General features: G+C 41.0%; 2 protein-coding genes across 3 annotated transcripts; one reads left to right on the forward strand and one right to left on the reverse strand.

The window, feature by feature from the left end:
* The first annotated feature begins 7073 nt into the window (after nucleotides 1–7073).
* Nucleotides 7074–19045, forward strand: lclat1 (lysocardiolipin acyltransferase 1). Its single transcript, XM_070842877.1, has 6 exons — nucleotides 7074–7398; nucleotides 12497–12664; nucleotides 13111–13309; nucleotides 13887–14033; nucleotides 15511–15627; nucleotides 16627–19045. The coding sequence occupies exons 2-6, from the start codon at nucleotides 12497–12499 to the stop codon at nucleotides 17151–17153; spliced, it is 1158 nt and encodes a 385-aa protein (XP_070698978.1). The 5' UTR covers nucleotides 7074–7398; the 3' UTR covers nucleotides 17154–19045.
* Nucleotides 19046–22048: 3003 nt separating this feature from the next.
* On the reverse strand, nucleotides 22049–25965 carry LOC139212347 (protein yippee-like 5). Of its 2 annotated transcripts, none has more exons than XM_070842882.1 (3): nucleotides 25810–25965; nucleotides 23936–24101; nucleotides 22049–23814 (listed from the first exon to the last, which is right to left on the reverse strand). In XM_070842882.1, the coding sequence occupies exons 2-3, from the start codon at nucleotides 24074–24076 to the stop codon at nucleotides 23590–23592; spliced, it is 366 nt and encodes a 121-aa protein (XP_070698983.1). In that variant the 5' UTR covers nucleotides 24077–24101; nucleotides 25810–25965; the 3' UTR covers nucleotides 22049–23589. The 2 variants fall into 2 exon arrangements, with proteins under 2 accessions (XP_070698983.1, XP_070698982.1); XM_070842881.1 differs by having other exon boundaries at nucleotides 23936–24107.
* Nucleotides 25966–27219: the final 1254 nt, after the last annotated feature.

Genomic DNA, 27219 nt, shown 5'->3' on the forward strand with positions numbered 1-27219 from the left:
AGAGGCCTTGAAGTGAGCTGTTTCTGCTTGTACCATGGGTTTGGTTTAGCTTTTAGAAAGATAAAGAGAGAGAACCACACTGAGCTGTAGACACCTGAACGGAAAAATGACTGCCTTCCCTGGTTTTCCTGTTGTTTTTGACAGGTATGGTTTTACCCCGTATGACCTTATAGAAACACTAAAATCTGAAATGTTAACAAGAGTTTAACATTTAAGTTTCATAAAAACAATCACGATTGAGCCTCTATTTTCATCATCTGGACAATTCAAAGTTTAACTGCAAACATTTCAGTTTCGGTTACATCTCCTTAAAAAGATTTCATTTAAAAAGCTCTGAAAAAACGATTTTCTCAACCAGCTTGTTATTATGACTGATGGGGTCCTGCCAAAGTTAGAGCAGTTTTGTTTGTTTCAGTTGAGAGATTTCTGTGCTTTTTTTCTGTGCTAAAGCGGATGGGGCTCACAAAAGGTAGTGCCACAGTCTTCCATGCACCAATCGAGGTTTAGGTTTAGCAACATCTGAATCAGGATTACATTTGTGGGGTTATTTGCTTATGTTGCCAAGCCACTGTCAACTCAACACGATCAAACTGCAACCACACGGCTCCGTAAAAGCAGATGTTAAATCGCTGAGTATTTGAAAAATAGTTTGATATTTTGGGACAACTGTCTATTTGCTGTCTTGCCAAGAGTTTGATGAGAATATTAGTAAATATGCAGCTGAAAAGCCTGTAGCCACTTGGCTTAGTTTAACACGAAGAAAACAGTTAGTGTGGCTCCTTGTAAAAGTAATAAAACCATATATTATATATGGAAATGGCACTTCACAGAATTGCTTGCCTGGCACATACGCCAAAAAAGATTGTGGCTTTCAGGTTAGGTTCTAGGATATACGGCCCACTGAATACATGTGTTAGAATTAATCCCATCATGCCTCTGGCCCAGCTGAGTTGTTCAATGACTCATACTACAGCAATGATGACACTCAGAAAGAAGTTACTTTTTTGAGCTTTGGAAATGTATTACAAAAATTAAACCCCCATGGCATAAAGATATACGATACAAAGAGTAGTAATTGACCATGTTTATAGCTGGAGGTGTCCTGTCAGTAGTTTTATAGATGCCTCTTTTACAATGGTAGTCTATGGGGAAAATGCTTTTTGGGATGCAAGTGATTTTCCATTGCAATATCACCAGTGGCCACTGAGAATCAAGGCTATGAGGCAATCCAGTATCGAGTTCTTATAATACATCTATGAATAAAACCCACTCACTGACACATCTTAGGCTCAGTAATTCCATCTCTCTTCAAAACAGCAAATACACAAACTTCCCAAAATATATTTCTACACTCAATGAACTAAAAAGGATGTTTTTTATTCCTAACTTTAAATTGTATCGTTACTTATTTAGTCATGACAATTTTACATGTGTAAATTTTATGATTTGAAACCAAACTTTCAGGGCTTTTAATCTTATATTGCCCTATGAACACATTTAGTTCACTTAACTATCATATCTTGTATCTCTTGCGTGAAAGTAATTTATTTACTCTGTTAATCTTTTTCCTAACCACTCTGCTGGCAGCCAGAGGTGACAGCATTCATGTTACAAACTGTAAGATGAGTAGCCTACTCAGAGAGAGTCACTGAGTACTCAGTGACATAGGGGAACGGAGTATGTCTCGCACACCATTGTTGGCGTGAGACACAGTATCTTTGAGCGTGTGTGAGAGCGTGTATGTCTGGCTATGTATTAAAACTGTTGTCAGAGCCCTCTGAGTGAAGTCACTGATAGCTCTTCTAGCTCATTCTTGGAATTCTTTCCAATGGAAACAATCCCATCGCTGATCCCAGTGTGTCAGCAGAGTCTGACCTGCCAACCCTTGAATTCTCCCCTACTCCCAACTATAGTCCGCATTAACGCTGTTTCAGCGTCACTCCTCTACACATAAACTCACACCAACCCCTTCATGTACCCATAACATAACCCCTCCCTCTTCAATCTGGTATGTCACAAGGGGAAAAAAATGCTTATCCGATGAACTCTTTTTCCACTCCCTATCCTCATCTTACTTTTTTCTCCAATGCAGTTGTTTTCTTGTTCTTTCTATTTTTCACTCTCCCAGACTTTTATCCCATTCTGTTGTTTCAGCAAGTTTCCCATACTTACATGACAGCAGAAACGTACTCTGCACTCCCACAATTCAGGTTATGTAATGTAAGTTAACATTTCATTATAAACAGCGCTCCAGTTCTTATAACCTTGCTATTTTAGTGCTGCAACCTTACTGTATAAGCCGCCAAGGTTTATTCTGTGTCTGCATGCATAACTGTGTCTGTGTGTTAGTGCAAAGCTTGCAAACGGGCACATTGTGCTTGGAGGTTTTATGTATAACCGTGTCTGTTATTATGAGTGCCATGTGCGTAAGGGAAAGATTCTTTTCCCATGGTTCCTCAAGTGTGAGAAGAAAGTAGAGCTCTCAGGACATTAAGCAAAAACTCTGCTAGTTATTTATAACCTGTCTGGAGACGGCCCACCAAGCGTAGACACATATCTGGCACTGTCAACAAGGGAAGAGCTAGAGTAAGATACGCTGAGAGGCATACAACAAGGAGGGAGGATTAATGGGTGAAGGGGTCACGGAAGGAAAACTAATGATGTTGAGGAGGTAGAGCATAAAGAGCACCTGCACTGAGACATGTGTGAATCGCACGTTTGCTTGTCTCTCCTGGTGGTCAGCTTAGATAAGACTCCATGAGATATGGTAAAATGCAACTGTCGCAAGAATGACACTTGGGAAAAATGCCCTCATAAAATGTAACTCATGTACTTTCCACATGACACTATGAATAGCACGGATGGAAAAAAAAAAAGAAAAAAAATACACAGGACCTGTTGAAGTCAGTAAGATAATTCATTTTGCTGTAATGTGCCTTTTCCCTGAACATATTTGACATTTGAAAAGCCCACAGTGCCATGTGATACACCAATCAAGAACAGAGAGCTACAAAGTAGTGATTGCTAGTCAAAACAAAGCCTCCACATCTTCACAATCAATCAGAATCAAGCGTACTCAATACTCAAAGTGCTCTCTGTAACGTGCACGCCAACAGACCAACCTTTGAAGACGTAATGTGATGGCTGGACTCACAACCGCAGCACATATCTGGACAGATGAGTCTAAGCACCCTGGGACTCATTCTCTATTTTAACAGGGTGATGTAATCTAGATCTCATCCTCAAGCGTTTAAAGCTTTGATCAATACAAATCTGCTGGCATCCACTTTATAGGGTAGTTTTGTGCGTTAATGTGCTAAGCCGCAGACTGCTGTTCTTCCATAGGCTGTTATTGATATAAATAGAAATCTTATGGCCCCGCCACTCTAATCCTCATTGCCTAGATGGAAAAAGGGTGGAGAGAGGGAGGAAAAGAAGAAGTAACAGGATCAGTATATAGATGAACACACAGAAATCAAGACTGGAGTTCCCGTGATGTGCGTGTGCTGTTAAAGGTGTGAGGCCGAGACATGCTGTCAATGTGAAGAGGAAGTGAAGTGAAAGAGAAGAAGACTCAAGTGAAATCACCCATGTCCCTCGTTTGAACTATACCGAGAAACCTCAAGAGGTCGTTGGAGGCAAGAATGTTTAAAAAGGAGTTGTTTTTTTTCAGTAAAGCCTTGTTAAAGTGCTATCAATAGATTCCACTGAAAATAAACCAAAACACAGTGTACAATACCCGAAAATAGCCTCTCCCACACAGACTTATGTAAGTAAGATGGCATGTCTACCACGAATTAATGCTGTTCATCTCTACATTTATACAGTAATTTGATCCGAACTTTCAGTGTAAAAAAAAAAACATGTTACACATAACTTGGCGATTCTATGTCATTTTTATCAGCAAACATAACTGAAGTTTAAATGTTTTATGTTTTTCATGGATTAAATGTGTGTGTTTCTTACCACAGGGCTTAGATATTTGGAATTCTCAAAGCGCATATGATTAGGAGTACCTGATCAAATTGCTTTTGCTAAATTATCTTAGACAAGCGCCATTAATCATGTGGACGTGCTTCTCTTTTGAAGGTGAGCTGGCACTAAACCGAAAAAATGAGAGCTTGTTTCAAAGCAAAGTTTTTTCCGTTCCCCTGTGAAGTGATGCGTTGACCCTTGAGAAGTTTATACTGACAAAGCTATACAGTTCACTCAGTCTCTCAGATAGAGTGCATGCCACAGGGAGCAGGTCATGGAAAAGTCTTGAGTTTGACTAAGTGCACTCTCTCTTTTACCCTGTCTGTCAGTCCGTCTCTACCTCACTCACTCACCACACACACAGCAGCAGCATGCGCACACACATACACTCGCGCGCACGCACAAGAGAGTACGTGTGCATGCTCGGATACACTCAGGCACACTGACCAATCTGCGCGCACACGCATCACTGAATGCTGAGGTAATTTGTAACAGTAGAACAGCTCATAACTGCGGGTAAAAGAAACAAATGACACATGTGAGGATTTACACTACTTTAAAAGGATATGTTGGGGGACTGAGTCCAGAAGTATATCATCAATACCATGCTTGAGATTTGAGTGAGTTCTGACATATTACTAACTCGGGGATCTTGAGGAAGAGCACTGACTCTAGACTAGTTTTAGTGAGCACATGTGCTGTTACGGAAAGGACATACCTATCCAGTGGCCTCATTTCAGTCATTTCAAACATGATTTAAAGACCTTTTATGTCATTGCAAAGGTTAAACTCCCAGAAACAAAGTAGGCTATTAGGTAATAGGAGTCTGTTGAGACAATGTGGATATTTACTCTTGAAACACTTCAACCAAGAGGCATGAATGACAAACTTCTTAACAGTGTAATCTTGTTCATTGTTCATCGTATAATGATTTAAACGATGATGTTTTGATTAGTTAATTGGATAAATTACATTTTGAAATGCTCACGTGGTTACAAATGTTAGTCTAAAGTGTTATGCTGTTATAGATTAACTGTATTAATTCACTTTACATGATGTGATTGTTGTTTTGTTTGTTATATACTAAAGTTGAAAGGCTCAGCTGATAAAGTGCTTCAGGGGAGACACTACAGGTGAATAAGAGAAAAAAAAGACCCTTGAAACTTCCCCAGTTGACGACTTACATTAAGATAATTATTTTTTAATTATTTGTCGTTTTGTTTTACATGTTTTATGAAAGTTTAGATATGCAAATGATGTCTCTAATCAAATATGCACTAATTTGCCCAAATTTCCAGAATAGAAATCTGAACATTGGAGAAAGTTACAAAAGTCTACAAAATGTTTCATCTTGTTGACATATTAGTGCCAAAGGTTTTTACAGAGCAATTTTTTTTACATCTTTTTAAATCACTCTTTAAATCATAAGACACTGTCAACAGCCATAGAGAAACTATTTTTGCTGTGTTTTTAGGAGGAAAATTTTATATTAATCAGGCTATGAAAGATATATGAACAAACTCCTCTATAAAAACCTTCTGAATATAAATAGGAATAAAATGATACTGAAGTGGAGATTTCTGGCTCGGGGTGAGAGAAAATATTAACAAAACAGCCTTTTAAAAACAGCAATTTAGGAGAAATCTATAGACAAGTGTAGTGTAGTAAAATAAATACCTAAATGTGTATCTTGTACGTGTCCATGTCTTATCTGTAGTGTACAATTTTGAGGTACTTGTTGAGAATTTATGCTTCTTTATTCTTCTACTCTATTGCATTTTGAAGGCAAACATGGTCCACTTTTCACTCTGCTAGTACTTGACAGCTACAGTTACAAGTTACTTTCCAGATTAACCTATGATCAAGATTGATCAAGACATGATTGAAAAGCTGCTCAGACATTGAAAATCAAATAATATGACATATAAAAGCACCACACTCAAATGAACCATTTTTCTGCATAATAAGGAGATCTACTTTTGATACATTAAGTACATTTTGGTGACTTTACTTTGGTGATTTAAATGCAGGACCTTCACTTATAATGGAGTATTTTCTCATATCGGTATTAGTAAATTTTTGACTTCCTCTACCACTAGTAGACTCCATACATTAGCTGTGCATACGTGGAATCTTTTTCCTCATTGATCATTTTCTCTTTTTATACCTTCTATAATAGCTTTATGAGACCATTTGACTATTGCTTAAAATATAACAAACATGTAAACCACAGTCACTATCAGCATGTGAAATCTACACAGCTTTCAGTACTGGGGCACACTGTATATTGTGTCACTCCTCATGCTCTGTCTCTGTCTCTTTCACACACTCAGTGAACACTTTAATCTGTCACAGTATCAGAAACAAACCCCTGTGCAATAACCCTGTTACGCTGTGCCTACTCTCTCTAAAGTATATTCTTCACTGTCCAGAAAACAGTTTGGGTTAGCACACCATTACTACACTGTACACACCCATATCCTACCTACCTCAATCAATCAATCAATCAATCAATCAATTCACCTTTATTGATCCCCCAAGGGGGGAAATTCCATTTTTACAGTGGTGGGGAAAGTGGGGGGAGAAAAAACAAGAGGAGAGAGAGGGGAGGAGAAAAAAACATGCGACACCAGACTGTACTCATGTGGAGTGCAGTGTGGGACCGGTAAAAAAACCTCAGCACATATTTTTGCACATCACATGACAATAACAACAATAACAATAATGGAACCTGTATGTAGTATTTTAATTTTTATTCAAGCACCTCTGCACTACTGTCTTCTTCACACTCTTTACACTCTAGTTTTCTTTACATCTATGCGTACATATATATTTACATTGTACACAGGCCTTAAATGTTTTTTATTATATTAATTATATATTATGTTATATTTTATTATATTTTGCACAAGTTAAATGTGTGTTTACTTTGTTCAGCTTTGTTGATCATGTGTTCTTGTTTATGTGTAAATACAGTGGAAAAAATCCCTTGTATATGTTCTCAACCTCAAACCTGATTCTGCTTCTTCTGCTGCTGCTGGTTGTGACTGTGGATGGAGTCAGAAGGAGCAGCGCCCCCTGTCGATGGCTGGGTGTGAACACAGGTGAGAGGTAACAAGTTGAGAGGTCGTGTTAGCAAAGCGCTGAGGCAGCTACACTTTTGCTGCAGCCATAGCAAGTAAAGGCACTCAAAGAAAAAGAAGTAGTCGTGGGCATGCGGTGAGCTCGATTAAAAAACAACAACAAATCGCCCGTGAAACAGGAGGAGCAGTAACGCAGTTGTTGATTAGCTTTGCTAGTTTTCTAGCTACCGTTAGCGTTAGCTGACTCACTGCGTTGCTATGTCTCAACCAAGTGTTTGGACCCAGTGGAGCTAACACAGCTAGCCCACCTAACTTCAACTCTGGAGGAAAAACACGAAAGGTGAGTATGTTGTTACCCGACAATATGTAGCGACTCGTTGTCAGTGCATTAGGCGGTGCTGTTGAAACGAGCAGGATAGCAGCTTCTGCTTTATGCTATATTTGGGTCGCTAAGTTAGCATTCACGTTGTTGTTGTCGCTGCAGCCAGAGAGCACACTGACAGCTGGGAAGTTAGCATTGTCGTCTGTGGCGGACCTTAAAGTGTAAAGACAGCACAACTTAGGGTAGAGTGGCATCGATGAAGTTTCCTTATTTAATAGTAATGCCCGCAGGACATGTTCCGCAAAACTCTCTGCAAAACTGTCATAACTTGTTCGATCATTAGCTTAGCCAATCTTATTCACCGCACATCATCTCTGCAGGGTTGTCACTTATTTGCATACAAGACTTGGGTTAAGTAATAATTTACAAAGCAACATGCTAGACCGATGGGATGATTATTTACAGACCGAGCATGGAAAATCTCTTGTGGGGTTCGCTTGTGTAACGACTTGGCTTGGGGTTAAATGTTGGCTAACTGTTGTTGTCTTTCTGGTTAAAGTCCTTGCTCTTTCTTTGCCCCACCCAGGCTTCATGGAAAACGTGTGAGCACGTGTGATAATGGTGCACTAACTACTTATTGCTCTCGATTGGATTCCGTCAACGAGTTGCGCTTTGGTGCTTGTTTCCCAACGTAGGTTGGTTCAGCCACATAAACTACCCAGCGTTATTGGTTTAGTCGATATGGTCGCCAGGGAAGGAACAAGAAGCAGCCACTATCCTGCACCTTCCTCCCAAACTCACTCCTCACCCTTTCATATGCTTTTTAAAGAGCTGCAGCAGTCAATAAACCCAAATCAATTCAGAAACATATGTCCAAAGGTTATATTTAAAAAAAAAAAAAAAAAAAAAAGCTGCTTGAAAGCTGCTATGACCTGAAATTAATATGGCAATTTATTTTTGGATGGTGATGGTATTATATGACAGTAATTTAATTCTTTTGTAGGACTAGCCTGTCCTGTCCCTTTTTATGTAAAAAATTAATGCATTCTCAACAGCACTGACTCAGCAAAAAAAACAACAACCAAAAAACAAATAAATATACTGTATATAGGTGGAGGTGAGATTTTTCTCTCCAGGCAGTTCCTCTTTGCCATTGAAGTCCTTTTGCTTGTTTTTCTGTTGCCTTTTGTCCAGGGTTATCATGAGAAAGCCCTTTCTATAAAATGAAATTGAAATGAATATAGAAGACCAATGCATGAAGCAACAGAGGAGATATTAATCATTGAACGCCTGACTCCTTCCCTCCAGAGGACAGTGTAGAGTTGGACACTTTGAGGTGCATGGAGGACAGCAAAGCCGAGGTCGCTGCGCCAAACTTCAGTTAATGTTCCAAATGGCAGGGCGGCACCAGACAGGAGCCCACCGTCCCTCCAGCGAGCACACCCACATGTCTAGTCAGGCCCTCAGAACACCTGGGAGAAAACCCTGGGAGAAGCAAGCAGTGTTGAAGAAAATTAAATGCCTTATTATTTCAGAATCATTGCTGATTCATCGCAGTGATGACGGTATTTCAAAATCCATGTTGTGGCACATCAGCGCACTGGTGGTGACTATGTCACTGGTGTGCTGCCCACCCCTTCCAAAAAGTGGTTGGACACTAAAGGATGTTGTGAAGGAAAATTTGCTGCAGAAAACCAGATTTTCCACCACAACTAACTTCATCACTACATCAGCAACTCCGCTTGTTAAGTCCTCTATATTTTATCCTTTCATCCACTGAGGTTGTTAAGCTTTTACGGCTCACTATGACTCAGTTGAAAAATGACGCATCCCATATAGTGTCATTGTGTTACATACAGTCTAAGCATAATCAATGATGGCATATTGAGTGAATATGAGGTATTAATCCATGTAGTTTTTTTTATATGTTTAATTTTTTTTGCCATTCACCATTAGCCTGGTTAATCTTTGTCAAAAGGGTTTCCAAAAGTCACGTGGGGTTTACTGTGAATTATCTTGGTAAATATTGAGAGATTTGATTCCCAAACTTTGTATCAAATTTTGCAAGGTCAAGAAATCAAATTTAGAAATGATAAGGAGCGAAACATTGGGTGTCACAGCAAGTTGGAGAGTTGCTCAGTTCGGGAAGAAGTTTGTCCTCTCCAAGTGTCCTCAAAGTTGTAAAATAGACTTGCACTTAAATCTATTTGTAATTTATTCTGCAGCATTATCTATTTCATTCTTCCTCTCTTCCTCTCTCTTTCCCTTTCTGTCTGTCTCTCTCTCTCTCACACACACACACCACTTAAGCACATTGTTTAGCCTAGACATGCTTGACCTCTTCGCTCTGCTTTGCTCTGTTGGGATGTCTGGTCTTGTTTTAAAGTAAGGAATGCAAAATGACTGCCAGAGAATTCCAGCTTTGACCATGAGGAGTATGCTGTGAGTTGCATGTGGCGGTGTGTTTGGGGAAGTGCTTTCAGGATCATTTCTATGGGGATTAAATAAATGTTAAACCAACCCAAATGGGTTGGACTAAATCAAACTCACAAGTGGTACTTGTTTTGGAGTACGGAAACAAAAGGGTTTCCGTGGATGCCTTGTATAAATAGTGCTATGTCCCAGGTGTCCAGCTAAGCAGAAGAAAAACATGTTAATTTAGCATCTTAATGTCCATGATTCCATTCACTTCTCACATCTCTGGCTCCAGGTGTGTCATCCCTTTTTGCTATATGTGTGAACAGGCTGTTCCAGCAGCCACCCAAGGGTGTGGCCTAATTCTGCAAAGCAAGCCTGTTTTCTCACCTCTCTCATGCCTCACATTTTCCGTTGTTAAAACCAGTAACCCTTAAACCCTTACTGCCAGCATAATCCTGCACGCAAACACACTCGCATCCTTTAAATGCACCTTCAGCCACTTTGGTGGCTGCCATGAGACTTGCAGCGTCATGGTGCCGCAGAGGGAAAGATGATGGGAGTGTTGGGGGTAGGCAGACTGAACTGAAGGCTTGTGCTGTCATAACAGTAATTGAGGTGGAAAGGTGTGAACCGCAGCTCATACAGGAGACGTAAACACCTGCTGGATGAAATAGCTCCCTGTGTCAGCAAGGGAAGGGCCTAATCTAATCAAGACTCACTGTATTTCCCCTTTTAACCTTCATCTCAAGGGACTGGATTGACTTCCCCTAGTGCGAAGTTTAAGATTAGAGGTTTAGGTTATTTTTTCTAAAAACATGGATTTGTACGTTTTTATAAACATAAATGCTGTTTGTCAGCAGGATCCTGCTTCTTATTTATAGAAACTCATAATCTAGATCCTAATGCAACTAACGTGAATAAACACTGTTTTTACTGTGTCAAATCAAGTTTGTTTACAGAGCTCTTCTTCAAAAGTGTCTCAGCAAGTAAAAGTGCAGCACATCAAAACAAGGACAACTTGACTTGGTTGCCGTTGAGACTGGTCATCCACTTACCTCAGATTTTACAGTTGTGGTTTGGCTACATGGAAATAAATTGGTGTATTTGACTTAATTTGACTTTGCTTTGCGGCTATGTAGATCACTTTTAAGGGCCCTGCACACCATCACAGGCTTGTCAGACAATGAAATACATGATCCGCAAAGTTCTGTACTGATAAGGTAAAACGAAAAAAGAAACACCTGTGTGGGTTGACCATGTGATAGATATTTTCAAGAGGGGCATGCTCCACATGAATAACATCACCGCTGGAAGCTGAAATGGTCACTGCAGATGTTATTAAAATGACGAGGGATCCCTCGTCTCATGTCCAAAAGAGTCACTTTAAACTGATCAGATATGTCATGGACAATTGAAGGTCCCATTACTTGGTTTTGAATTTCAGAAGGATTACAGGCTCAGCTTTGCTATGTTGCAGCTACTGTTACAAACATGCTTAATCAGTATTCAGTCTACTTACACGGTTTCCATTTACGTTATTCTAGAGCGCTGGTGTCTATGTATATTTTAGGCCAATCACGTCATCTGGTGTTTTCAAAATTTCCTAGTAATGCATAAACCAGTGCGAACAATAATCAGAGTACAGACTGATTAATGAATGATGGGTATAATTATCAAACCAAGGTTGTAATCAAATCATTCATGTCTTTATCAAAGCAGGATAACGTTTACGCGTATCACTTCAATTGTACCTTCATTAGTCTGCTATTTAATTCATTCTTGTAGTTCCACTCCTGAAATTTGGGTCGATGGCACGCAAAGATAACCGTTAAAGCTTCAGGTGCTGGTGGGCCACTGAAATTTATTTGAGACATGATTCCATTGTAAAGGTGTTTTGTTCTTTTTTCTCTTTTTAGTATAAGCTACCAAGCCTACCAAAAGACACATTTTTTATTTAAATGACCACAACTAATTACAAATATCCATTGCAAGTGAGAGTGTGACCTCTGTATACTTTACTTTGGAGACTGGCACTATATTTTCTGGATTGCTTCAGGTAGGAGTGACCAATAGGGTTATAATCCTCTGTCTCAGTATATGTAATCTTTTTTTCTTTTTCATTTATGTGATGTAGTAGATTTTCTGGAAAATATGTGAAACTATTTATGGAAAAAATGTTCAATATTGCCTACAATGTCCTAATAAACCCACAGATATTGAAGGACTCTAGTTACACTAGTGTTTCAGAGGATTTAACAGTGATATTTTACTTCTAATTCTTTCATTTTAAAAACATTAGAAAATATTTCTGCCAATGCACAATCAGTAAATCATTTTGAAGCCACATCTACATGTAACTTAGTGGCCATGCAGCCACACTTTGTCACCCACAGTCAGAAAGGTTCCCCTATTTACATTCCACAGTAGGAATGTCTGCCCTGGATTTTCCACTGTTTGTGGGAAAATATGTCAGAGGAACAACAGAACAGGAGTCTTGGCTATTGATGAGACGGTCGATAATCCCACTTGTTTCACGTTACAGAGTTGCTCAAGTAGAACTTCTTTCCATAGAAGAAATCCAAGTCAGGGATGAATTCCACAAATGTCGTCATTTGTCAAACCTTTTTCTTAATGCAAGAATTTCAGCTCACACTTTGCCTGATCAAGACTGCTGAACTTTGACTTGTTTTCTCCACAGATGGCTGTGTCGGTGCGGGGCCTGTACTTTGTGGTGACCCTGTTTTTGGGTAGTTTCTTTGGAAGTGTCTTCATGCTGAGTCCAGTTTTGCCCCTCATGCTGCTGTCTCCTGCTTGGTACCGGTGGATCACTGATCGCATCGTCGCTACCTGGCTCACCCTGCCTGTGGTGTGTAAACCAGCTTAGCCTTTACTTAGCCTACTTCTGTATGTGCCAGATGGTCTTAAGGTACCTGTGTTTGACACAGACACGATGATTTGCGTCATCTCGGCCATATATGTCTCCCTATTTGATCTGATTTTACTTTTGTCAGAAGAAGACTTTATATCCAGATTACCTTTGAAATCCATTATGCAAATCTTATTTACAGTGACCGCATGAATTGTCGGCATTATGCATTTATTTTCCTCTCACTCTTGTCTCTCTCTTAAATTTATCTTACCACCTTTCCTCTTCCCAGTTCCTCCTCTCTTCATCTTCATCTTTTTTACACAATCATTCTTTTCTTACCTTGATCATCCACCTCTCTGTTTTCCTCCCTCTCACTGCTGCTCTCCATTCTTCCCTCTCTTGTACTTCTTCATCCTCCATCCCGGCGTCTCTCCCCTCTGTAGTCCTTGCTGGAGCTGGTTTTTGGCGTGAAGGTGGTGATAACGGGTGATGGCTTCATTCCTGGGGAGCGAAGTGTGATTATCATGAACCACCGAACCCGTCTGGACTGGATGTTCCTCTGGTGTTGTCTGCTCAGGTACAGCTACCTGCGTCTGGAGAAGATCTGCCTCAAGGCTGCCCTGAAGGCTGTGCCTGGCTTTGGTGGGTACACAGTGGGTGTCTTTTCCTGCACACATGCACGTACACACACGGATTTGCACACCTTCACATACCATAATATATTATATGCTTCGCAAAACATCACATCATTGAATTTATTACATCATAAAAAATAGAATTATATAGACTGTAAAATAATTTTGGAGGATGCAGTTTGTGGTCCTGTTGAGCTGTTATTGTTCACAATTATTGATGCAAATGTTGTGGACGAAACAACTGAAACATCCGTATAATGCAGTGCAATTCAGCAGCATCACAAACTGCAACCTCCAAAGTCAGCGCATCCAAAATCAACACCTCTCTGAACCAGTTTAAAACAAAAAAAAAACATATAACCATCATGGAAGTAAGCTTCATTGCAGGATTGCCATATTAGCCTGCATCAGTTTTAGTTAAGTGTAGTTTAGTACAAACAAAGAAAATAAGCATTTTTGTTCCAGAGCATAGGCACTCTGATGACAAAGGCCCAGACTCTGTCTGCTTTGAAAACTCTTATAGAATCTGTCGAGCATAAGAAGTAATCTATTACACCTGTTAAGGCCTTGTATGTACTTCCCAGGCTGGGCGATGCAGGTGGCTTGCTTCGTCTTTATTCAGCGCCGTTGGGAGGAGGACAAGAAGCACTTGGGGAACATGCTGGACTACTTTTGTGACATCAGAGAGCCCCTACAGCTGCTACTGTTCCCAGAGGGCACGGACCTCACTGGTGAGGAGTAAACAATGCAACACTCCATCCATTCATGTGACAATTTGCCCACATTTCACATTGAGTCGTTATTCTCAGAATGCGTTGCCCACCAACCAGTTTCCAGAGCGTCCAGTGTGGCCCTGCACCTGTCTTACACCTTTGCACTGACACTGTTATGCAAACATAATTTCCAAGTGATAAGGCATAGCCAAATCCGTTGACGCACACCCCACACGGTCATTTCTGCAAGAATGCTCTGATGTTTCAATCCAGGCAACAGCCACACCAGTGCCTAAAGCCGTTTCAGCCCACAATTAAGCCAATCAAAGTCCCGAGTAGCTTTACTGGGGGGAGCTTAACCTCTTTTTACATACCGTAATATCATGATGGGTCCAGTGAAGTTACGTCATAATTGGCCAGCAGATTTAGGGCTTTAAAGATTGTTTCACTTTTGGTGTTGTGCTGGGGCCCGTATATGTGCGTCGTCGTGTGAACACACGTCTGCATTTAAGCCTCTTAGACCTCAAAGCTTAATTTGACGCAAGAAACAATCCCTTGTGTCCTGCGTACTTCATCTATATAGTATGTTCTTATGTCTAATGTAGAAGTTGTCCTGTTCTTAACTCTACTATTACTTGTTCCAGAGGCATAAATACATACCTCTATCTGCAGGATCAGGTCCAGGGTACACTTGAGCCCCTCTAAAAATTTCCATGTCCCCATTTTTAGAGCTTGTGTGGAGTGAATCAAAGATTGTTTAAGAATGACGAGTAACAGTGCTGTCCCCCCAACTGGTCTTTGCATTTGTCTTCTTTTTCCTACAAGTCTGCCTGAAGGAGCTACTCGTTACATAATATGACTAATGAGTCATGATATAGTTTACATGTTCCTGCAACAAGTTCCTGAGGAATGTTTGGTTAATAAACAGTCATCTTTCCTGTGTTTATGTCCCCCTGTGGTTTTTACAAATGTGTAAGCGTTGGTCACTGGTGAATGTATTTCATTAACACAGTCATATCCCGTAACAAACGTTATTTGACTGCTACTTCTTATGAGCACATACTGTTGTTTTTGCTATCTCTTGTAAGCTTAGTCATACTTATTAAAAAACAAGGATACCTTATTTGCAGTAATAAGTCTTGTACAGTTTACGTACATTGAATATTTTCTGCTCACAATCAAAAGTAGATAGTTTAAGCTACTCTGTAGGTAAGCATCTGTTAAGTACAAAGTCAAAATGAATCAACTAATGCTGCTGACTAATTGAGCTGTCAGTGGAAAACAAAATAACAGGATTAGTATAATGCAGGTGACAATATTACTTCCAGATTGTACCTTAAAATAAGTAAACAATTATACATGGGTCTATCTCCTCGCCTGCAGCTAAAAAGAACATGATGCACATAATTTATGTACACATAGTTGGATGCACAACTAGTAGCCACATGGTGATTGCACTAGCCAGAGGTCTATCATGTGTCTGTGTCTCTTGCAGAAAACACAAGAGCAAAGAGTGATGTGTTTGCGGCCCAGAACAGCCTGCCAAAATTGGAGTATGTGCTGCATCCCCGCACCACTGGATTCACCTTCATTGTGGACAGACTACGAAAAGGTCAGCTGTGAACCACATCAACCATTTCTGAAATCATGAAATGACTGTGATCCACTTACAGTGGAAATCTTGTTGTTAGTTGGCAGTCAAACAGTAGACAGTTTTCATTTTTGGACACTCATTCATTGACGCTATTTGGTCAAAGAAAAATAAGTATTACGCAAAGCCTGCCATCATGATGGAAATATTTTATCAGCAAAACTAAGGGAAAATGCCGCACTATTGTGATGATTGCAGTTAATCCACTGACGCGGTTTGTCAACAAGGGATCATACCTGTTATTCTTCACAGACCCATGCTTCTGCCAGCCATTACAACCCCCCTGAGATTCTCATGTTTCCCTATGAGCTAATTTTGGCAGCCCTCCAGAGTTCTTAAATACCACCTCTGGCCCTGCCGTCTCATCCCCAACCCACCATGGATGCTGAGCATGGCACTAACTCTCCAAGCAGGTGTTTTGAATCAGCGTGATGTCATCGGACTTGGCTAATTCTCCTCTACCTCTCTCTGCACCGCTGACTGACACGCTGAGCATGCTGTGCCTTGTTCAGGTCCACTGTGCCCCTCTCAGATCTATTTTTACTGCGGTAGAGATGAGCTCTACAGGAGCAGGCGCTGGCAGGTGTCACCCCGTCCCCTTGATATTTAATTCAGCTCCATCTGTGTATTGTAAGGACACTGCAGATCAGCGCTGATTTCACAGAGCTCCTGGTAGTTTTGAAGGCAGAGAGGGGATGAAGCTGTAAGCCCCTGGATAATTAGAGGTACATGTGTTATGGAGATAAGAGCTGGGATTTTGAAGGGTGCATAACATGGTTCCATTAACGTGTGGATTTAGTAAAGGGATAGTATTAATTCTGCCTGCAGTGTCAAGTCGCCATGTCTGAAACTGTGTGGTAAGTAAGTAGTTAAATTCAATGTTGTTTTGGTTATAACGAGTGTATCGGGTATATCAGCGAGTGTTGTTCATTTCATAATTCAAGCTTTCCCTTTTACTAGGAGACAACCTGGATGCCGTCCATGATATTACAGTGGCATACCCCAAGAACATCCCTCAGACAGAACGCCACCTCATCCTGGGCCTTTTCCCCCGAGAGATCCACTTCCACGTCCGCCGCTACCCTGTGACTTCACTGCCCACCTCTTCCTCTGAGCTGGAGTCTTGGTGCCGAGATCGCTGGGCTGAGAAGGAGAGCCGCCTGCGGGACTTCTACTCAGGCCAGCCCCGGGCTTTTGATAGGGACGGTGTTGCACGTGTGCCACCTTGTAAGACGGAGCTGCGAGTGGCTCTGATCAAAGCCGCCTCACTGCTGTACTGGAGCAGCTTCATTGCTCTGTGCTTCACCGGCCTGTGGCTGTGGGCTCCAGTCAGGCTCTACTTCCTGGTTGCGGTTGCTTTGTACTTAGTCCAGCAGAAGCTGATTGGAGGGATGGAACTGCTGGAGTTGTCCTGCCATCGATACTGGAAGTCCATGGCTGCCGATGTGGGTGAGAAGAAAAAGGTGCTGGATGGGAAGATGCAGTGAGGATCACAGAGAGGGTTGACTGGACAATGACACTTTCCACCTGTGCCCAGCAAGGACACTGACGACTCAGTTGTCTTGGCTTGTTCAGTCTAGAGAGTGAGGGTCTCCCTTTGAGTTACCCAATGCTCCATGCCTTAGAAAGGGAGTAATGAGTTCACCCCTTGCCGGTGTGCATGGCTTCAGTTAAGAGAGCTTAACTTTATGTTGAAGAAGAATGTTATGTACATTTATCTGTGTTGGATTCAAGGAATTCGTCACACATGATGTGCCACTTGCCCCTCGTATGTCTCTCCTTGTATAATCACCGTCACTTAGCTTGCTGTCGGTGCATTTTAGCAGTTTATGTTGTTAGTGTTTATTATAGTTGTTGGTTCAGAACCTCAGTGTGTACATGCGTCATGAAACAGTGCTGTTAGTATTCGTTATACTGTTGCCACGTCTTTGAAACTGGTTTTACTGTATGATATGTTGCCCTTGGTTACCGTGTCATAGATTATGGAGCAGAGCCATAGTACAGGCCACCTGTACATATGATGACTTGACTCTAACCAATATTCAATTCAGCACTGTAGTTGGCTGGATTAGACTGGTAGAACTAGTTAAATGAATCAGTTGCCATTAGTAGCCTCTAGTCCAGCAACACAAGGATTGATATAATTCCAAGAGAATTATTAAGGAATATACAGGTATATATGTGTACCATTGTTTACCTTTATTGGGTATAATTACCCTTTTTATACAAACTGGGGAATTAACCTTTCCCAGTTAGTCTGTAGAGATGTCATGTGCGATAATGTTTATTAATGTCTTGAAACATAAAGTATGTTATTCTGCTTGTTTCCTCAAGTAGCTTTTGCACATAAAAGCCAAAGGTGTGAAAAGCAGACGTGATTTTTAAAAAAAGTAACCAAACAGAATGTAGGCTGTCTTGTCAAGAAAGGGTAGCTTCAAATACCATCGGCAAGGTTGCCCACAACTACGCTGAGGTAACACTTCATTAACTCATCAAGATCAAAGATCTGACTGAGATCTTATGTCTGGATAACTGTAGAAGCAGATGAGCTTTGTGCCCTTTCTGGGAATGAAGGGATGCCTTGTAGAGGCAGGATGTGGGTGGTGCTGGGTTGGAAGAATGTCCTGTTGGGACAACATTACCCCTCGATGTGCAGGGTGGCACAGAGGACCAGACTTGGAGTGGAAAACTGGCCCTGAACTCAACCTAATCCAAAAAAGCCCCGTAATGCCCACCTCTGCCTGTGTCCCTCTCTAGAGGACTGGCATTGATGCGCCTGCTAAACTCAATTAGCAAATGACAGCTGAGAAAGCTACTCCAATTGTGCCAAAAAAGGACAGAAATTGAAACAAGATTGGAGCAGCGCTTCAACCACATTTTTAGCCACAGAGTCTCCTTGCCACTCTATCAATCAAATCATGTCAATTCAGGAAGAGAGTCAGGAAACATTTCAGTCAGTCTATAGGAGTTTCTGTAACACTGTGCAACGTGTGATCTAGCTTTGGCCCTACTTTGCGAGACAAATGTCTATTCCGGTCGACCACACAACAGAAAGTTGACTGCGTCTTTTTTTTTCGTTTGTTTGTTTATATGATTCTGAAGCCCCTGTAGTTTAAGTGTAAAGGGGCTGTTTCCAGTCACTGTGATCTAGCTGTCATCAGCATGTAGTAGTTTACCAAACATGGTACAATATCCGTCTCTTCAACCCTGAACCAGCTAGAATCTCCACATATTACTCTCTCACTCGTGCTGTCTTCTGTTGCTCATTTTACAATCACTCGTTGATGCTGGACCTCTTTAAAGTCACTGTCCTCAGGTAAGCACAGTACATACTGTTAACGAGTCAGTCTCTTCGAGGAGGAAATATATATCAAAATAAATACACTATATTAAATCATTCATGTTTCCGGTGGTTGTTCTTTCAGGCTTTATGGCAAAGTTAGGAAATGTTGACTCCTAATACTGCTTATAAACTCATCTGATCTTTTGATAGATGACGTAATAGCTGGTGTCAACATGTTGCTGACGTGGTGTAACGTCACTACAACACGTAAGTATTGTGACTGTAGGTTTTCTGATTCATCATTCCGCTCCTGTAAAGCAACACCTCCATTACACTGTCATGTTTTTACTTGTATCTGCAGTCCTTTAATCTAGAATGTACTATAACAATCACTACACTGCAGCGAATGAGTCAACAAGACCTTGAATGCTCGTGTTACACAACACTAGGTTTGCCTTGTCTGTTGAGCACACGCGCGCACACACACACACACACACACACACACACACACACACACACACACACACACACACACACACACACACACACACACACACACACACACACACACACACACACACACACACACACACACACACACACACACACACACACACACACACACACACACACACACACACACACACACTCATTCTAGTCTACCATAGACAACCAGAAAGGTCAGGAGCTTTGAAGGTGAAGTGCAGTCACCATAGTAACTAATGTTGACTCCCCTGTCTCCTAGCAACGGGATGTAGAGTGATGTCAATGGAAAGCATGCTATTTTCTCCTGCTGACAGAATGATGTCACTCCTTTTGTGTGTGTGAAGAGAGAGAGTGGTGGAAAGAGTTTATTTCTATATTCTATATCTCTGCTCTGCCGGGGGTGGGGAGGTGTGGGGGGGGGGATAGAGAGGGGGCGTGATGCTGACATCGCGTGGATTCAAAGATAGACAAAAGGTAAGGATAAACTAAAATAGCTGTCCAGTGATGATGAATCATGAGCCAATTAAGGGTGCAATTATGTTCTTGGTTCCTTTTCTGGTCTCCATCTCACTCCCACCCCAAAATCACTCTCTGCATCATATAACTTCAAATTCGCTCTGATAGGTTTGATGGTGGGTGGAAGGAAGATGGATGATGCACATGTACATCCTATATGAGAGCCATAAGAGCATCACTTTACTAGTGAGTCTTTTTTCTTTTTAATAGATATAGTTCTAAAAGACTTCCTCTCTTACTAACAGAATAGCAGACTGGATGTAAAGGATCCCTTAAAGACTCATGAGAGGTTAAAGTCTTTAGGCCATCTCAGTGTCTTGAGAGCACCGTGGAAGTGTCTTAAGGATAGAGGAAAAATAGCTCTCGCTGTGAACACACGTAGAGACTGTCAGATCTAGATTTGTGCCATGTCTATCCAATTGCATGCAGACTAATAGGATCAACAAGGCAGTGTAATTATCCTTATCTGGCCCGATGGCTTTTTTTTTTTCAATAAAGAGCAGCAGATAATCCTGAGGTTAGGCAGGGACAAAGTCAAAGACTACCATGAATTATAAAGCAGGACAGTGAGCTCTGTGGAGGTGGTGCCTCCTTTTTGCCTCTGGCTATTTCCAGCATTTAAATAACTCTAGATATGGTCATTACAGCCATTAATGCTGTAGATCCTTCAAAAGAAAAAAAAAAGAGCAAACAACCGCAGTGGGTGCAAACATGGCCGTGACCTGAACAGTTTAAAAACCTTGATTAATATGTGTCCCAGCTAACTTCAGTGCTGCGTGATCGGTGTAGGTGGCCTCCAAGGGTGACTGCAGAAAAGCAGACCTGTTGTTGATTCCACCGCTGTGACACAGACACACTAACAAAGAAGCCTTCCAACAGGATTGGAGCTATAAATAACTCTACGGCAGCGCTGCAATATTAGTGGGTGGATTAGGAGTGAATCGTCACTGCCTATTTATAAGCCCAATGCAGTCAAACCTCTTCATCGAGGGTGATTCACAGTGAGCACTGAAGAGGTGGGATTAAAATGGAATCTGTATGTATTTTTGTAATGTTTGTTTTACAGTCACTTATTCAATTTTGCCTGTATTGGGCATTTATTTAACTGCACATAATTCCGTTTTATTTTTCTGCTCCAGAGAGTAATACCACTGACATGTATTTCCACACTGCAGTGACGCTCTACAGACCATGTCAAGCAGGCAGGCGAGGCATCATTCCTGCAAAGGAAAAACATCCTCAGAGATCATCTGTTTCTCAGTGTCCTGCTGCCACCTAGAGGTGTAAGGATTCACTTTTACCCATGAGTGGCCTCCCATCACCCAGATCTCTATATGAACGAGACAATGTTCGAGCACTAAGCTTGTAAATCCATGTGAGCTTATTTACATATTTGTCAGGGTTAAGAAGAATTTGGATATTTGAACTACAGACATCTTGAGGGAGAGGGAAACATTAAGAGAAAAGAAGCTATTATTTGGCAGTAGATTGACATTATTGTCAGTATTCAAACACATGCAATTGATAATTCTCTCACTCTACTGCTACTTGCTGACAAAAAAAAAAAGTTGTAAGCTACAAAAGAAGCACAGATAAGACAAATTTAACCCAGCAAGACTATATTTATTTAGAAATCACATCAGAGAAAACCTTCCTGTAGCCATTCAAGAAAACTCATTTCAAACCTTCAATCAAGAAAATATACAATAAGATAGATGCATCAGTCAATAAAATAACAAGCATATAGAGTAAAGCAAATAAAAACAATGGCCTTTTAATAAAATGGTAAAAGTGAACAGCAAAATGATAATATTCTGTCATGGCCACTGACTGTACACCACTAACTTGGGGATATGGATGGTGTCGGTGTCCTGTAAAAGCCTTTTTTATTTAATTTAGCTTTTTTTGTACAAACGACCTATTGTAGTATTTTGCATGACCTTGTAAAGGTGAGCAAAAACATTAACAATGTCACAAATAAAGGCTGGGTCATTCTGGTAACGCCCGCAGGCATGCACACTCTGAAATGGCACAATGTTACACCAGGGCCATGATGCTGTGCTGTAACCCACTCCAAAAATAACCTCAAATGTCAACTTCTTTTTGTTGGTTTTTTTTTTTTTTTTTACAATTTGACATTTTGGTAGAAATCTCTGCAGGACACTGACAATATAAAATGGAGGCTCTGGCATAGTCAGAGGACAAATGCTGAACTTTAGAGGACTAATACTCCATTAAAGCTTGCTTGGCTTTGTAATGTACGAAACAAGTCATCTTATGACCAAATGTGCCTTAAGCCCTGGATTATAAAAAGAGGATGGGTCACTAGTAGTTCAACACAAGGAGACAACATCTGCAGGCGACTGTGTTTAAATAACATTGTACGGTGAAACTCAAGCTTCATTTAAACAGATTACTAGTGTGTTGTTTCCATAAGTGTAAACTATTAACTAAGCAAGAGAACGTCTGCTCTTGGTTTGTAATTTTTTCTAGAGGCTGGCTGTACGCCCGTCTCCCATTGTCTCCTGGTGCTGGCTACTTTCAAATGCTTGCATGACCCATCCTCTCATAATCCTGTCCTTAAGACAGCAGGCAGCCAGAGAATGTCTCCAACACATCTCAGACACATTCCTCCTCTGTCATACTGAAGACACATGGCTGGAAGGTACATGCTCCTCATAAGTCACCAAAATGACACGTTGCTCTTCACACGGCACACCACACAGGCACAGAATCCATGGTAACAGGTGGAGAGCGGCAGACCCGAATTAAAATGTAGGATCACGTGTATGATTATCTACTGTACAGGTCACTTCCACACCATGAACATCAAGAATGGGACACTTTGTGTACATTTAAATGCACATCATGTGAGCCAGTTCTAAGTAAAACTCCTATCCTCATCAAACACAACGATGAATACTTAAATATGACATCAATCTGTGCAGTCTTTACAGAATAATTTGGATGAGAACACAGAGTTTAAACACTATCATAGTTATTACACTATCGGCTAATAAAAGGTAACTGATACATAAATAACAACTATCATGGTCTTAATTGCATTCAGTGCTCACCAGTGACAAATACACTGAAACACAGTTGACAACACAGAAGCACAAGACCCATGAAAGCAATATGTAGAGTGACACCTCCAGTGTCATCTGCATGATGAACCCAACTGCTTCCAGTTACCTAAATAAACAACCAGATGTTTTTTTTTAATGTGACAGACCATGTCTATTATCATGCAAGTGTTTGATTACCATATGAAGAAGTGTGGAGCATGCCTGGTGCCGAGATAGTGAAAATTGTGTGACCGTGCAGTGAGGTGAAGTTACAACTCCCTATCTGTGTCCTCAGCTGTTTTGGGGTGGTGTCCTGTGACACATAAGTCGGGGAGTGTTTTAGGGAGGCCTATTCAGCAAGAATAGAGCCAGCAAACCAATCTTCTAATCAGCAGAGGTCTAAGGTCACAGGCCAGAGACAGGGAAAGGGTGTGAGGGGTGAAGCCAAACCTTCACTGACCGCTAAGTCTGCAGATGGTGGTGCGCAGCACAGAGGTAAGGGGATAACAACAGGGAGGGGAGGACACGGGAGTGAGCTTTTCCCACACAAGTTAATCTGACGTTAGGGGCTCAGGAGTTGTCTGAGGGGACATGCTCTTCAAAGCCCTCACTCTCCCTCACCAGCGCCCTTTCCAGAATGACACGTCCCTCCTTGTACCGCTGGCTGTCCTCAGTAGCAAACTCATAGATCCAGCCCAGCTTGCTGTTGCAGTTCTTGCAGCTGACGTCCCTCACCATGTGTCTGCCAGTGAGCATCACTCTGTCCTGCACCTCGCTATACTGGAGGTTCACCACCTGTGGTGTTGAGAGACACAGTCATACACACATATTTTTGAAGCAGAGAACTAGATACTGAATATGTGCATCCTGTTTGATGAGTAAATGCCACGGGCAGTTATAAGCAATGTGCCCGTACCTTGTTGAAGAGGAAAGCTCTCCCTGTGGCTCCTGTGAAACGTGTTGAGATGAGCTCCGACCTGTTGGTCAGGATGGTGTCACAGTTGGCACAGGAAAACAGGCGTGTTCCACCAATGTGGTCCAAGAAGATGCGTCCCATCGTCAAATCTCTGGGAGTGACTGAACTAAGGCTAAAATATGACAGAAATAGTAAGGCAAGCTATTAATTGTTCCAAAGTACATAAAAATAGGACTTGACCATAAACAGTACATGCAGTCACGTTGTACAAAGCAATAACCTTGGGTTGATGATCTATCTATTTTGCCATACTGTTTGTGATGTGGTAGATACTCCTTTGACTTAGCTGGGTGTGTGAGGCCATTGTAGGCAATCATGTAAATCAATGAAAAGGGCTTTGTTATGGTTCCATTGGATTTTAATGTATGTGATGGTCATCCAGTATTTAGTATATCTAGAAGTGCTACGTCAAAAACAACTGGGCTTGCTCTAAGTAGTAGTAAAGTTATTTTGGTTTGTGTTTGGATTCACTTTTAAGCCTCAACTCTCTCTCTCTCGCACTTACTTTCAATCCCCTTATCCCTCTCTCTACAATTTCTAACAGTTTTTCACTTGTGCTTAATGATTTAAAATAGAGTGACAGTGTACCTAAGCAAAAATATACATGACTTGTGAAAACCTGTGTAATCCTACAGACGTGTGCGTACCGACAGGGTGTGAAGAAGACCATTCTGAACCTGAACAACCCTGCAGAGGTTAAATGCCTGACACTCCCAACCAATCTGTCAGAAATGTTGACGCCTTTTAAGTGAGACGCGCTCAAGAATCTGAACTGCCTCTCACTTAGCACTTCTATATACTGGATTTTTATGATTATTTGCCATAATTTGAAGAAGGACTTTATTATGAATTCATCAAGTATTTAATTTACTGGATTAGCCACAACATATATTCTAGTCATTTTCGTTTTAGTTTCCAGAAAATGCACTATATTGTAAAGCTCATCTATGTGACAGTATAAAATAACATACTTGGATAGATGATTTTATCAGTATCAGCCAAAACAACAATATCGCTTAATGTAAATACTAATTTAGAGATGATCAGGGTAGTAACCTTTGAGATAATTATCTGTGGTGTTGTTGTTAAGCAATCATACATCTTTGGGTCAATATTCTTTACTATAGATCGACCCTTGGAGCACCCATACTACACTGTTCATCTTATGCAGTTGACTTTTCCTGTGCTTACCAAGTGTCTTTTTGTATTTTTTATCCAGTGCTTGTGACAACTGCTGCAGTAATTCAGGCAGTCGTCACAATCCTTCAGTACACATGTACACTGAATGCCAATCACCAGAATTTCTCTTCTTTAATTAACAACTTAAAAGGCAACATAAAACAACTTCGCAAGGGGAATAATTATTATGACTTTGAAGCGGACAGTCTCAACAGGAAAAAAAAAAAAAAACCCACAATGAGCTCACATTAGTCTTTTTTTAGCTGTATTTTGAGGTGTTTCTGTTGCCTCCCCTCGCCGCAGAAGCTTCCTGTTGAGCATTTTACTGATTTCAACAAGTACTTTTTGTTCCTGACAGGCAGCTGAGCTTTGAATGGTGCAGAAAATAACTGACATTATGAAGAACAATAAAAATAACTTCTCTTTAGAAGACAAATACTTGCGACTAGCCGACCAAAGGAAACACACAGGCTGGTTTCCACCGTGGTTTAGGACTGAGAGCTGTCGTATTAAGCTAAAAGATGCTAACGACACGTTAGCCGTCCAGCTAGCAGCGATAACGACAACAAGCTAGCAACAAGGGGAACGACAACAAAGCGTTTATTTCTGCTTGGCTCCAAATGACGGCGTCCTACCTTTTCAGATTAGTTTCGGTGGCACAAAATGTCCCCGGCAGCGATACTGTCACCGATATTTTAAGTGTATTTTAGTAGCACATCTGTTTGTACAGCCGTCGTCGTGGCTTTGTTGTTCTTTTTCAGCTGTTCCTGCTTGCTCCGAGCTACTATCAACATCCGGTCAGGACGCAGCAAAGCAGAGCTGAGCTGTGAGCGGCCCATGGGTGCTCCACGAGGTGTCAGCAGAGCGCAAACCTGAGTGAAAATGAACCTCTGAATGTCTTAAACCAGAGAGACAGGATGGTAAGATGCCTTTCAAGATATCTACAACTGTCATTCTACTGCCGTTCATGTGTATTGGGCCTTCAGTTTCAGAGCTCATCTACGTCACTGTTGATATCTGGATAATAGTTAGAATTCTAACTAGGAAAGACTCCTAACACAACTGTTACCAGTCATAACATGAACTAAGCCATTTTGACATTATTATATGCAATTCTGGACATACAAAAGTATGATAAAAGGATGGTAAATCCATTTGCATGTCCCTTACTTGTAAAAATGTGTTGTGGATGTCTGCAGTTGTATTTTTTCTGGATACAATTCTGATCAGAGATGTGTGAAATTTTCTTTTTACTAGTCATAATGCCAGTTGTGGATATGAATAATGACCAGTCACAGTGTATTTGGGATGTTCTCTTTAACTCAGAAGAGTTGCAGTACAGATATTTGCAATATGCATCCAGTCTAGCTATCAAATGTGAACAACTTGCCATTTTACACATCACAGTAATGAAAACGCAGGTGTAATGATAAAATGAAAGCTGGCTGAGTTCCATTTAGCTTGCTCAGTTTCAGGGTTTCAGGTTTGCTGGGACACTTGAATAGAACGGAGTGATTGTTAATGTTACTAGTGGCACACATGCTTTTGCTAACTACGACAAGTCAAAATGAAGAAAAGTTTAGAGTGTAACGTACCAGAGCGTCTCCAGCAAAGTTTGGACTAAAGCAGAAAAACAGTAGTGGTGGTGGATGTAGCAGTTCTGAATGGGATAAAGAATATGAGACATTTGAAAGCAGAAACTTCAAACTGCTCTTCTGGCAGGAATATACAGATGGATGAGAAATAAAAGAAAAAACCAACACACTATAAAGTCTCTATGTAAGGTGTTGGACGTCAACATTTTGATGCACGCAATTACTTTGATGCAACATACGAAAACATTAGAAACTGCAAACATTTTCTGCTGCTTGATGGTAATCTCATAACTCCACAACATCAAGATAACTTGCTGTTTTACTGTGTCATGATTCCAAGGGTCAGGTTATCTGCAAAGCCAATCTAAGGACAAACTCATAAAGTATTTTGCAATCCAATCATATCTCATCTCATCTCCAAAACTGAACCTGTCCAGTTTTACTAAATTG

Source organism: Pempheris klunzingeri, chromosome 13, assembly GCF_042242105.1.
Source record: "Pempheris klunzingeri isolate RE-2024b chromosome 13, fPemKlu1.hap1, whole genome shotgun sequence".
Taxonomy (NCBI): Eukaryota; Metazoa; Chordata; class Actinopteri; order Acropomatiformes; family Pempheridae; genus Pempheris; species Pempheris klunzingeri.

Coding starts and splice junctions, on each gene's coding strand:
- lclat1 (XM_070842877.1), top strand. CDS start 12,497: ATGGCTGTGTCGGTGCGGGGCCTGTACTTTGTGGTGACCCTGTTTTTG. Junction 12,665..13,110: donor CCTGGCTCACCCTGCCTGTG/GTGTGTAAACCA, acceptor TCCCCTCTGTAG/TCCTTGCTGGAGCTGGTTTT. Junction 14,034..15,510: donor AGAGGGCACGGACCTCACTG/GTGAGGAGTAAA, acceptor TGTCTCTTGCAG/AAAACACAAGAGCAAAGAGT.
- LOC139212347 (XM_070842882.1), bottom strand. CDS start 24,076: ATGGGACGCATCTTCTTGGACCACATTGGTGGAACACGCCTGTTTTCC. Junction 23,815..23,935: donor GAGCTTTCCTCTTCAACAAG/GTACGGGCACAT, acceptor TCAACACCACAG/GTGGTGAACCTCCAGTATAG.